Source organism: Ursus maritimus, unplaced genomic scaffold (assembly GCF_017311325.1).
Source record: "Ursus maritimus isolate PB19 unplaced genomic scaffold, ASM1731132v1 scaffold_20, whole genome shotgun sequence".
Taxonomy (NCBI): domain Eukaryota; kingdom Metazoa; phylum Chordata; class Mammalia; order Carnivora; family Ursidae; genus Ursus; species Ursus maritimus.
The window spans coordinates 55,736,579-55,749,713 of record NW_024424453.1 but is presented as its reverse complement, the minus strand read 5'-3'; the positions used below and the strand labels follow the sequence as shown (position 1 = coordinate 55,749,713).

Sequence of the window (13,135 nt, the reverse complement as noted above, 5' to 3'; positions counted from 1 at the left end):
AGTAAGAGAAATGAGATTAGAATTGCTTGGGAGGGAGTGGTAATTGACTGGGAAGTTCCTGGAACTTAATAAAGTGGTGGAAATGTGCTGTATATTCGTTGGTGCTATGGTTACCCTGGTGAGTACATTTGCCAAAAACTCATGGACTGTGTACACTTAAAATACGTGTATTTTATTCCATGTAAATTAAACCTCAGTTAAAAACAACAAAAAAATTACATGGTAACCCAACCAGCGATGGTGGCTGGAGGCAGGGGTCATGGTGTTCTTTTTTGAGGAAGTGTGTTCTTACAACGTTAAAATAAATAAATAAATAACGAACGAGTGTGGAAATGGTGAAGGGGGATTTCCAAGTACCAAAAACTTTCCCAAGTACTGATTTCGAGCAGAAGAAAACATGGAAGCGTTCTCTGTTTCACAGAGTGAGGGAAGGAGGCTGCGATAGTGGAGAATGCCCGATATAGGCCAGCCTCTACAGAGGTGCTGACCCAGGTCGACCCCAACTCCCACCAGGGGTCCCACTAAGCCCGGCAGCTTCCTCGGAAGCAGCCGCCGCCGGGAAACTGCAGTCGGGAAGGGCGGGCTCTCGCCGGCGTCGCGCTGACGTCACGCGCGTGCTGACGTCGCCGGTGGCCGCGGCCTCTAAAGCGGGCTGGGTTGCGGGGGGCGCCGAGTTTGACTAGTTTGGGGGCCGCTCAGCGCCTGGCGCCAGTCCCGCCGCCCGCCGGGCCCCGCGAGCCGCGCGTCGGCCCGACCGAGCGCGTCCTGCCCGTTCCCGCGGGGACCCGCACTGGCGGCTGGGCGGCGCTCGGCAAGAGTTGGTCCCTCACGGGCGGGCAGGCGGCCATGGAGCCCCGCAGCATGGAGTACTTCAGCGCCCAGGTGCAGCAGAAGGACGTCGGCAGCCGCCTGCAGGTTGGCCAGGAGCTGCTGCTCTATCTCGCCACCCCCGGCGCCATCCCGGACCTGGAGGAGGACCTGGGACGCCTGGGCAAGACGGTCGACGCGCTCACCGGCTGGGTGGGCTCGAGCAACTACCGGGTAAGCGGCGGCTGCGGCGCGGCCGGGCCGGGCACGCCCTCTCCGGCCAGTCCTTTAATCCCGGACGTGCGCGACCAGCCAGGCGAGCCCCCGGGGCGCGCCTGGCGCCTCGGAACCGCCCCACGAAGGGGAAACCTGTAGGCTTAGGGATCTCTGGACGCGAGCCGGTGACTTAGTTCCCACCAGGACCAAGTTTTTCCCCAGTTGTGAACAATAACAAATTAAGCGATTCCATGACACAGTGCAGAGTATTTTGGCATTAGGACACAGTGTTTAATCACCTATTTTAAAAATCATCGATACTTTACATTCATAAAGCGCTCAAAGACTTTTTGCATTTGTACGTACCTTGTAAACACTAGGCGAAGACATAGGACATTAGGATACAATTTTTAAGTTCAAAAGAGTGTGTCAAGTTAATCCCTGTTAATTAGTGCTTTTTATCCTACTTAACCTTTTTTTTTCTTTTATAAATTTTGAGTCTGGAAGGTTGTGCTCTTCGTCTCTAAGGGATCTTTAGAGTTTAATCAGGTGCCTGATTAAGTTTACCGTTAAACCTAATATAAAAATGCTGACCCCAGGGCATTATGTATTTTTCATTTATTGTCGACGGAAAGCAGTTGAACGCTCCCTCTTAATTTGTTTTGGTGCAGTTGAGAACTGACTCGGATTTGAAACCTCTGTGCTCGTAGTGACCTAGTGAAACGTGTCCTACTGGGTTAGCTGATGATAAAAAATTGGGAGCTACAAGAAGAATGAGTGTTTTGAAGAGCTGGTAATAGGCAGGGTGTAATGTAGCGAAATTGAGAGATCAGGTAAATATTCTGTAATTAGCCCGTACTGTAGTTTTTAGCAGTTATTTTTCTTTCTAGTCTTCTGGTGGCAGTGTTGCTTTAAAATGCTGGCTGAAATCTACGGATGAGGTGATTCTTCTAAGTGATTTATACTTATAATCCTGCGAATAGGTTGTACTTTGAAAGCTTTATTCTCATAGAGTAGAAAGGCAAACTCTACAATTACTATGCAGATTTAATGGTGAAACTTACAAGAGTTTTGGAAGGGGTTGACTTTTACAAGGATAATAAACCGTATGGGAATTAACCACCTTGATGCTCTATTACGGACTATTTCATTATTATTTTTTAAAACTTTAGAAAACGTTAACATTTAATAATATACAGTACTATTTGGGAGGTTATTATTTCTTTGGGAGAAACAAGCTTAATTTATTTACACTGTAAGGACATATACACACTCAAGGCAATTGATTTTATGTTGCGACATAGGCTGTTGTAGAAAGTCAGCTTTTTGGTAAAGCTTGCTTCCTTTCCCAAGTGACAGGTGTCACCGTCTACACTGGCCATAGGGAGTTGGCTTTGGACCATTTCACTCTAAAGATGTACCATCAGTGAATGGCATTTGACCAGTCCCATCTCTTGAAACACATCTCTTGGCTTCTGTGATACCACAATATCCCAATTTTTCTTTAATGTCTTTAAGCACTACTTCTACTCAGTGCTATATTTTCCTTTCAACTGGTCCTTAAGAATTAGAATCCATCAGGGATCTGATGCAGGTTCTCATCTCTTTACTACACATTCTCTCCATGCTCTTTACTAGATACTATAGCCTGAGACAGTTTCCACAATCAGAAGAAGAGTGCCACAGGCTTCCACAACCTTATCTACACACTCCCTTGTAGCTGTGCCGTATATTCTACCTTCTTCTGTGTTTCACTTACTCTGTCAATCCCTCTACATGAATATTAGTTCCATGGTCTCTTGCCTACTTAAGGCCATTAATTCATCAATTCTACTTTCTCCTTGAAGCATTAGTTCTCTTCTTTCTACTGAATGCTGTATATAAAACCTTTTCTGACATTGTTAGCATTTGGGTTAGTTTCCTGTTTGGGTTTTATAAACTAAGTTACCAAGCTAGGTCATCATTTTTTACTCAAGGTGCAGTAACACATATTTAAGTCATTAGGGGAAAAAGTGTATCATGGAATTTTTTGAGCATACACACAAATAGAGAATTGTACTTAAATTTCAAATTATGCTGAACAAAATATAATTTTCTTCTGATTTGATAATACTTTAGAATTTGAGTATCTTAATAACCATCATTACTTCCAAAAATTTGAGTGATTATACCATATGCTAGGTATTGTTCTAGATACTGAGGATCCAGCTGTGAATAAGACTAGTAAAGTTCATTCATTTAGATATTTATTGAGGACCTACAATGAGCAGGCACTCCTCTAGGCACTTCAGATACAGTAGTGGGAAAACCAAAATCCTTGCTTTTGTGGACTTAGATTCTAGTGGAGATAGAGGAATACACAAGTATAAATAACTAGAATCTATAGTATTAGAGGTGGTAAGTGCTTTGGAGAAAAAAAGCAGTGAAGGGAATAGGGAGTGTTCGGCAGGATGCAGGTAGTCAAGAAAGCGAAGTGAAATTTGGGTATGGACGTGAAATAAATATAGGAGTGAAGAACGATTTAGGCAGAGGAAACTGCAAATGTGGAGGCTCTAGTTCTGTGGAGAAAAATAAAGAAGGACAACATGGCTAGAGTTTATAAGTGAGTGAGGTGTTAAGAAAGATGAAATTGGGAAGTCAGGTTGAAAGAGCCTTACAGGATTTTATTCTAAGTCAATGGAGGGTTTTATTAGAGGAGTGGCTGTTTTGTGGAGACTGGACTGTAAAGGAGCAACAGAAGAAGCAGGGAGATGATGGTGGCTAAGACTGGCTTGGTAGCAATGGCAATGTTGAGAAGTGGAAGATTTTGAGATACGCTTTGGTTATAGAGCCAGTGGGACCTCCCGTTGGGTTGAGAGAGAGAAATTAAAGATAATTGCCTTTGTTGAGCACCTGTCATATACTGGGAAAATTGATGGAGGAGTGCTTGAACCTAGGGTGGTTAAGATTTTCCTACTCCTTTTCTGTGCTTTTCTAAAATTCTTCAGTATCCTTTCATTTATCAGCTCTACTTTTTTATATTATATAGTGTATAATATATATATTTATTCATATATATTGCTAGTATAATATATATATATATTGTATACTGTTATACTATAACAGTAAGTTGACTCTAACAATGGAGAAATAAATAACATTTATATCATAACTGTGTAGTGCTGAGCTAAGTATTATGCTAAGATTTCGAGTCTTCTCAAAATCCAAAATCACAGCCCCTTTGCCATTTGAAGGATGAGACTTTCCAATGTCAGCTTCACCTTGATTGTATTTCTTATAAACCATCAATATCTTAAAATATACCATTTCTTAGGTTGCTTACACAAAAATTGTTTGAGATCTATTTACGTATGGACCTTGCCTATTCTTTTTACTTACCATAAAGAATGTCCACGTTTTTAATTTTTTACTGTAAACTTTCTTTTACATTGTCTTCTTGTGTATGTGCATGAGAGTTTGATTAGGGCAGTGGTTCTGAACCCTGTCAGATTCAGTGCCCTCTTTTAATGTCTCTCTTATAATCCTGAAATAAAATTTATAGGTAATACCTACAAAACATAATTTTTTTAAATCCCAGTAATGTCCTAGCTGTACTAAAAAAGGAAAATTATATGTAATTTGTACTGAGATAAAATAGATTTCAATTTGTAAATGTCCAATAATGGTAGTTAGATGACTGTACCAGTACATAGTTCTGCTGTTTTATTACTTATATAATTACATAAAAATAACCTGATATTTCTCTTTAGGTTTTCAGTTTTGGAAGCCATCAGGTTTTACTTATTTGATCTATGCATACAAGTTCTACTTGACAATTATTTTATCCCATTGTTTACTCCTTTTCTTAGATGCTAAATTTGTGGAAAAAATTCCTGTAAACCGTTAATATTTCCTAATGAGAGAAGGAGCATTACAGGAAGTCTGCTTGTTATGAACAATACATACCTTTTTTCTTTTCTACTTATGATGTAAAACATCTGTGATTATGAATTAAGGTTATATTCTTCCTAGATTTCAAGAATTGTTGTCAGGCTGACTTTTACATGAGAAATTCTTGTGATTCTTAAACTGCAAGTAGTCATTACAATCTCGTGCATTTATTTAGCTTTGTTGTTGTTGGACAACATTTCTGATTTAAACTGTTTGGAAAATTAAACATACTGAATTCAATGAAACTCTAGCCAAGGCGACAACTTACGTGTGATTTTATTGACATCACGTTAGTTACTCAAATATGTTAAACCACTTGTGATTCAGAGGTGAAAAGGGAGAGTGAGAAAGAGGATGGGAAAATGGCCCTAAAGGTTCTGGGACTTCTTGGGGTTAATACAATTTCATAAATGTTATAAAATTTCAGTTTTATGACTTTAAAACACCCTAAAATTTAAGCTTGGTCTTAGCCCCAAATTTGTTTTTTAGAGTTTCTGTTTTTCTGCCTGTTAAAAAATATTATTTTTGCTTTTAGTTCTTTAAATATTTTGTATTATACTTTTATATTTACATATTTAATATGTTTCTGTTTCTGCTTTTGTATTTTATATGTACCTTTTAGAAAGTACACTTGTTTTGCTTCTATGTTTTAAAGGACCTGAATGGAGGGGTGCCTGGGTGGCTTAGTAGGTTGAGCAATCTGCTTTCGCTCAGGGCTGGAGACCCCGCCCCCACCCCAGTCGAGACACCCCCCCCAAGTGGGGCTCCCTGCTCAGTGGGGAGCCTGTTTCTCCCTCTGCCCCTCTTCCACCACCCCCCCATGGTTTCTCTTTCTCTCTGTCTTTCAAATAAATAAATAAAATCTTCAAAAAAATAAATAAAGGACCTGAATGGAGGCATTTGAGTTCCTAAGGAAGTGGTGAGGAGCAAATTGAAATATTTCTTGATGGTTTTCTTATTCTACTGAAAGGACCCTTAGCAAAGATGTAGGCTAAGTTGAAAGATGTCCAAATGGAAATTCAGGAAAGTCATTTGTCTCTAGCTCCATGATAAATCTTGATACTTGTTATATCAAATTCATTCACCATATTCTTTAGGAATGTGTTGGCCTATTATTGGGTCTTTATTTATTAACCCATGTGAATTTTAGAATCAGCTAGTCAAGTCGCACTAAAAAATTGGGGCTTTTATTGGAATTACATTGAATATCCTCTTTTTGGGGGAATACTTGATATCTTTGTAATGAGTTCTTTTACCTGTGAAAATTGTTTTCTTTTCTTTTCTTTTTTAAGATTTTATTTATTTATTTGAGAGAGGGAAAGTAAGCAAGTGAGCACCAGCGGAGGGAGAGGCAGAGAGAGAGGGAGAAGCAGGCCCCCCGCTGAGCAGGGACCCCCCCCCCCCATCATGACCTGAGCTGAAGGCAGATGCTTAACCAGCTGAACCACCCAGGTGCCCCTATGTTTTCTTTAATGTGTCTCATTAATGTTTCATTATTTTCTCCAAATAGGTCTCACACACACTTTGTTAGATTTATTCTCATAGTTATTGAGAGTATAAATGCCATTTTTTAATTTTTAAGATTATGCTTTCTGATATATTGAAATGAAATGGCATTTTGGATATTGATTTTTGCAGCCAACCTGCTTATAATTAAACATATTTTTTCTGCAGTTTGTGGGTTCTTTTAGGTTTTCTCTACATATGGTAGTCCCTCCTCATCCATGGGGTTATATTTCCAAGACCCCCCCAGCAGAAGCCAGAAATAGCAGATAGTACCTACACACACACACACACACACACACACACACACACACACCCACCCACCATGTTTTTCCTTATACATACATACCTGTGATAAAGTTTAATTTGTTAGGCACCATAAGAGATTAACAATAATAATAAAGCAGAACATTTATAACAATATACTGTAATAAAAGTTATGTGAATGTGGTCTCTCTTAAAATCTCCTTGTACTATACTCACCCTTCTTGTGATTATGTGGGATAATGAAGTGATGAGATGAAGTGAGGTTAATGATGTAAGCATTGTAACATAGTGTTAAGCTGTTACTGATTTCTGAAGAACATTATCTACTTCTGAACTACAGTTGACCTTAGGTAACTCAGGCTGTGGAAAGCAAAACTAGGGGATAAGGGGGACAGACAATAATGGTAGTTTTGCTTCTTCTTTCCAGTTCTTTAGCTTTGCTTGGTTTGGGTGCATTGGCTAAGACTTAGGATGAGGTGGAGTAAAAGTATGGGCCGTCAGTTTCTTTGTTTCAGTGGTATATTCATTTCACCATCAGAAATCACACTTCCTGTAATTTTTTTTTAAAAAACCTTTTTACTATAAAAAATTTTGAACATATGTAAAGGTAGACAGAATAAAATAAGAAATCCACCCACAACACTCATCAGTCCATGGCTGCTCATGCCCCATTACTTTGTCACAAATCACAGATACATTGTTTCATTAATGAGACTTTTTATTTAGTGTCTCAAAGATAAGTGGTCTTTAAAAAAATTGTTGGGGTGCCTGGGTGGCTCAGGCGGTTAAGCATCCAACTCTTTTTTTTTTTTTTAATTTTTTATTTATTTTTAATGATTTTTTTATTATATTATGTTAGTCACCATACAGTACATCCCTGGTTAAGCATCCAACTCTTGAACTCAGGTCTTGACCTCCAGGTCTTGAGTTCAAGCCCCTGTTGGGCTCCCAACTGGGCATGGAGCCTATTTAAAAAAAAAAAAAATTATTAAAAAATTGTTAACGTAACCTCACTACCATTCTCATATGTAAAAAATTAATTCCTTGAGATCAAATATGCAGGGTCAAATTTCCAATTTTTAAAATGCCAAGCAAAATTTTAAATTATATTTATTTGTTTGTTTGTTTATTTTAGTAGGTTTCCACCCAGTGTGGAGCTCAGTGTGGGGCTTGACCTTACAACCCTGAGATCAAGACCTGAGCTGAGACCAAGAGTTGGACGCTTAACTTGACTGAGCCACCCAGGTGCCCCTTTAATTATTTCAAGAAAAATCAGGATCCAAGTAAGATTTCCACATTGTGATTCATTAATATATTAGTTTCCTGTTGCTGCTGTAACAAGTTACCACACACTTCGTAGCCTAAAACAACATAGGTTTATTTTCTTACAGTTTTGAAGGTCAGAAGTGGGTTTCATTGGGATAAAATCAAGGTTTCAGCAAGATTATATTCTTCTAGAGAACTCCGAGGAGATAATTTTCCATATTCTGGAAACTGCATGCATTTCTTGGCTTACGGGCTCTTCTGTCTTCAAAGCCAGCAGTAAAGCACTTCCATATCTTTCTGACTACTTCTTTTGTCATTGCATCTCTGCTTACTCTCCTGTCTCTCTTTTATGAGGGATCTTGTGATATAGTGGGCCCAGGATAACCCTCAGTAATTTCCCCATTTTAACACCTTTACTACATCTTTAAAGTTCTTTTTACCACATAAAGTAACATATACACAGGTCTTGGAAGGTAGGATATGGACACCTTTGGGAGGCATACCTCAGTCAACATTTTTATTAAGTTTCTTTGAATTTGTTTCTCCCTTAGTTTTTCTTTTTAAAAATTCTTGGATTTTATTTGTAGAGTTTCCCACAGTCACGATTTTGCTGATTTCATTCCAGTGATGTTAGTTCCTCTGAATTTCCTATAAATTGGTAGTTGAACCTATAGCTTGATCAGATTCAGTGTTTTTTTCCCTCCCCTCAGGAGGCATATAACATCACAAGAAAGCACGTAAGACTTTTTATGAAGTTAGCAACCATTAATGTTCAGTGTTTAGATCTCTTAATTCATTAGGGTTTGCAAAATGATACTCTAATTTTGTCATTCCTTCACTTATTTATTTTTTTATAATAATTTTTTGTTATGTTAGTCACCATACAGTATATCCTTAGTTTTTGATGTAAGGTTCCATGATTCATTATTTGTGTATAACACCCAGTGCATTCCTTCACTTATTAACTGGAATACTTATACAAAGAGAAACTTAGACCATTTACTTCCATTTGGTTACTTATTGGCATAGTTTATAATAGAAAGGCAGGCATACCTCATTTTGTTGTGCTTTACATTATTGTGCTTCATAGATACTGTATTTTTCACAAATTGAAGGTTTGTGGCAATCCTGCATTAAACAAGTCAGTTGGTGCCCTTTTTCCAACAGCATTTGGTTACTTTGTTATCTCTGTGTCACATTTTGGTAATTCTTGCAGTATTTCTAAATTTTTTTGTTATAGTGTGTTACTATGATCTGTGATCAGTGATCTCTGATGTTACTATTGTAATCGTTGGAACCACGCTCATTCAAGGTGGCAAACTTAATCGATAAATGTGTTCTGACTACTCTACTGACCAGCCTTTTCCTGTTTTTCTCCCTCTCCCTGGGTCTCCCTGTTCCTTAAGATACAACCATATTGAAATTAGGCCAGTTAATAGCTCTATGATGGCCTCTACATGTTCAAGTGAAAGAAGATGTCTCTCACATTAAATCAAAAGCTAGAAATGATTACGCTTAGTGAGGAAGGCAAGTCAAAAGCTGAGATAGGCCAAAAGCTAGGCCTCTTGTGACAAACAGCCAACTTGTGACTGGAAAGGAAAGGTTCTTGAAGGAAATTAAAAGTGCTACTCCAGTGAACACACAAATGATAAGAAAGCAACACAGCTTTATTGCTGATTCAGAGACAAGGTTTTAGTGGTCTGGAAAGAAGATCAAAGCCGCCACAACACTCCCTTAAGCCAGAGCATTGTCCAGATCAAGGCCCTAACTCTCTTCAGTTTTGTGAAGGCTGAGATTGGTGAGGAAGCCCTGGAAGTTTGAAGCCAGAGGTTGGTTCATGAGGTTTAAGGAAAGAAGCCATCTCCATAGCATAAAAGTGCACGGTGGAGCAGCGAAGTGCTGATACAGAAGTTCCAACAAGTTATTCAGAATATCTAGCCAGGATGATTCATGAAGGTAGCTACACTAAACAGATTTTCAGTGTAGACGGAACAGCCTTATATTAGGAAAAGGATGCCATCTAGGACTTTCACAGCTAGAGAGGAGAAGTCAATGCCTGGCTTCAAAGGACAGGGTGACTCTCTTGTTATGGGCTAATGCAGCCTGTGACTTTAAGTTGAAGCCACTGCTTCACGTACCATTATGAAAATCCTAAGGCCCTTCAGAATTATGCTAAATCTACTCTCCTGTGCTCTATAAATAGAACAACAAAGCCTGGGGGAGAGCACATCTATTTACAACGTGGTTTCCTGATTATTTTAAGCCACTTCTGAGACCTACTGCTAAGGAAAAAAAGATTCCTTTCAAAATACTGCTCACTGACAATGCACCTGGTCACCCAAGAGCTGCAATGGAGATGTACAAAGAGAATTACTGTTGCCTTCATGCCTGCTAACACAATATCCATTCTGCAGCCCATGGATCAAGGAGTAATTTTGACTTTCAAGTCTTATTATTTAAGAAATACATTTCACAAGGCTTTAGCTGCCATAGATAGTAATTCCTGTGATGGATCTGGACAAAGTAAATTGAAAACCTTCTGGAAAGGATTCACCATTCTAGATGTCAAGAACATTTCGTGATTCCTGGGAAGAGGTCAAAATATCAACATAAATAGGAGTTTGGAAGAAGTTGATGGCTTTAAGGCATTCAGTGGAGGGAGTAACTGCAGATGTGGTAGAAATAGCAAGAGAACTAGAATTAGAAGTGGAGCCTTCGCTGTGCAGTAAGTTTTTATCTTGATGTAGTCCCAATAGTTTATTTTTGCTTTTGTTTCCCTTGCCTCAGGAGACGTATAGAAGTTGCTACAGCCAATGTCAAAGAAGTTACTGCCTTTATTCTCTGCTAGGATTTTTATGGTTTCAGGTCTTACAGTTAGGTCTTTGATCATTTTGAGTTTATTTTTGTGTAAGGTGTAAGAAAGTGGTCTTTTGCGTGTTGCTGTCCAGTTTTCCCAGCACCATTTGTTGAAGAGACTTTTTCAGATTGGATATTCTGATGGGTTAAGTAGGTGATGGGTATTAAGGGATGTACCTGTTATGATGAGCACAGGGTGATGGAAGTGTTGAATTACTACATTGTACACCTGAAACTCATTCAACACTGCATGTTAACTAACTGGAATTAAAATAACCTGAAGGAAAAAAAAAAAAAAAGAAATGGAGCCTGAAAATGTGACCGAGTTGCTACAGTCTCGTGATAGAACTGGAGCGGATGAGGAGCTGCTTCTTATGAATGAGGAAATAAAGTTTTTCTTGGGATGGGATCTACTCCTGGTGAAGATTCTGTGAAAATTGTTGAAGTGACAGCAAAATATTTAAAATATTACATATATTTAGTTGATAAGTAGCATCAGAGTTTGAGAACATTGACTCCAATTTTGAAAGAAATTCTGTGGATAAAATGCTATCAAACAGCATCACATGCTAGAGAAATCATTCATGAAAGGAAAAGTCAGTTGTTGCAGCAAACTTCATTGTTGTGTTATTTTTAAGAAATTGCCACAGTCACCCCAGCCTTTAGCAACCACCACCCTGATTGGTCAGCAGCCATCAACATTGAGGCAGGACCCTCCACCAGCCAAAAGATTACAACTTGCTGAAAGCTCAGCTAATGGCTAACATTTTTTAGCAGTAAAGTATTTTATAATTAAGGTATTTACTTTTCTTAAGACATAATGATATTGCATGCTAGTTGCTAGTGCAAAATACAGGGTAAACATGACTTTTATATGCACTGGGAAATGAAAAAATTCACTTGACTCACTTTGTTGCGATATTCCCTTTATTGCAGTGGTCTGGAACAGAATCCACAGTATTTCTGAGGTATGCCTGTAGTTCATATGATTCTTTCCTTTCATTTACTAATCGTCAAAATATTAAGGTGGTCTTCTAGCATCTTCCAACATTGGCCAAATAGTTTTTATCATTATGAATTCTTGTATTTAAACATACATGTATTTCAAGACAATGCAGTTATTATCCTCATTAATATTTAAATGTCCTATCTTGACGTGACCCTAGTAATCTCTTTAGCGTCTTCGCTGTCTGGTATCACAAGATGTCCTGTTTCCTGTTCCTGTCCTGGAATGAGCCACTTCTCCAAGAAACTGTTTCTTTTTAGTGGGAAATAGTATGTATGTGAGTGCTAGTGGAACTCATTGTTACTCGTTTGATTGTTGTAGATTTTTTTCAATGAATAGGATAGGTTTTATCTTAATTTTAAAGAAAAATACATCATGAGTTCATAGTGATTCTAATTTAGTTCCAGGACTGCATTTTTTACTACTTCTGTATGTCTTCTGTTTACTTCAATCAACGAAATTTCTAAAAGCATTGAAGTTTCTTTTTTGCAGAGTTTAGTGTTTGTTCCTAGGGTATATCCCCCTGGAGAGAGATAATCAAATTACTATACTTCAGAGTCACCTGAAATATAGTCTTCTGTGTGGTTATAATACTAATTTGGTGTACGTTTAGGTTCATTTATTTAGTTTTCAATGAAATTAGTTATTGCTACAAATACAGTGTATTCAAAATAGTCTGTTTTCCTTCTCTATTCCTTATAGACTGTTCCTTACCATTAAAAAAATTGTTTTCTGATTGTTTTTCCATTGCTGTTATTTTTAATATACATTTCTAACTTTATCTACTTGTAGTCCTCTTTATATATATGCATTGTCCTAGCTTGCTTTTTTCACTTAACAGTATATCATGGAGGTACACCTGGGTGGCTCAGTTGGTTAAGCGTCTGACTCTTGATTTCAGCTCAGGTCATGATCTCGGGGTCGTGAAATCAAGACTTGTGTCGGTCTCCATGGTCAGCAGGGAGTCTGCTTGAGATTCTCTCCCTCTCCCCCTACCCCTGGTCACTTTCTCTAAAATGAATAAATAAAATCTTAAAACAATATCATGGAGGTTATTGCATAGCAGAATTAGGATAGTCCTCATTTTTATTTTTAAAGTATTATAGTACCCTATATAGCATGGATGTACCTACCATAGTTTATTGAACCTGTCTCATATTGATGAATGTTTGGACAGTTTCTGGTCTCTTGTAATGAATAATGTTCACATGTTCTTAATAATTTTGTTAGTGTATCTTAGGGTTAGATTCCTATGTGAGATCTTACCAAGTATGCATGTTTTTC

General features: G+C 38.3%; 1 protein-coding gene across 15 annotated transcripts in view; it reads left to right on the top strand.

The window, feature by feature from the left end:
- The first annotated feature begins 625 nt into the window (after nucleotides 1–625).
- The window catches only part of CLASP2 (cytoplasmic linker associated protein 2), a 181,586-nt gene continuing 169,076 nt past the window's right edge, over nucleotides 626–13,135 (top strand). For all 15 annotated transcript variants that reach the window (XM_040637020.1, XM_040637016.1, XM_040637018.1 and 12 more), the window contains exon 1: nucleotides 626–1,041. In XM_040637020.1, the coding sequence (XP_040492954.1) occupies nucleotides 847–1,041 (195 nt within the window). In that variant the 5' untranslated portion in view covers nucleotides 626–846. The remainder of the gene's footprint in view (nucleotides 1,042–13,135) is intronic.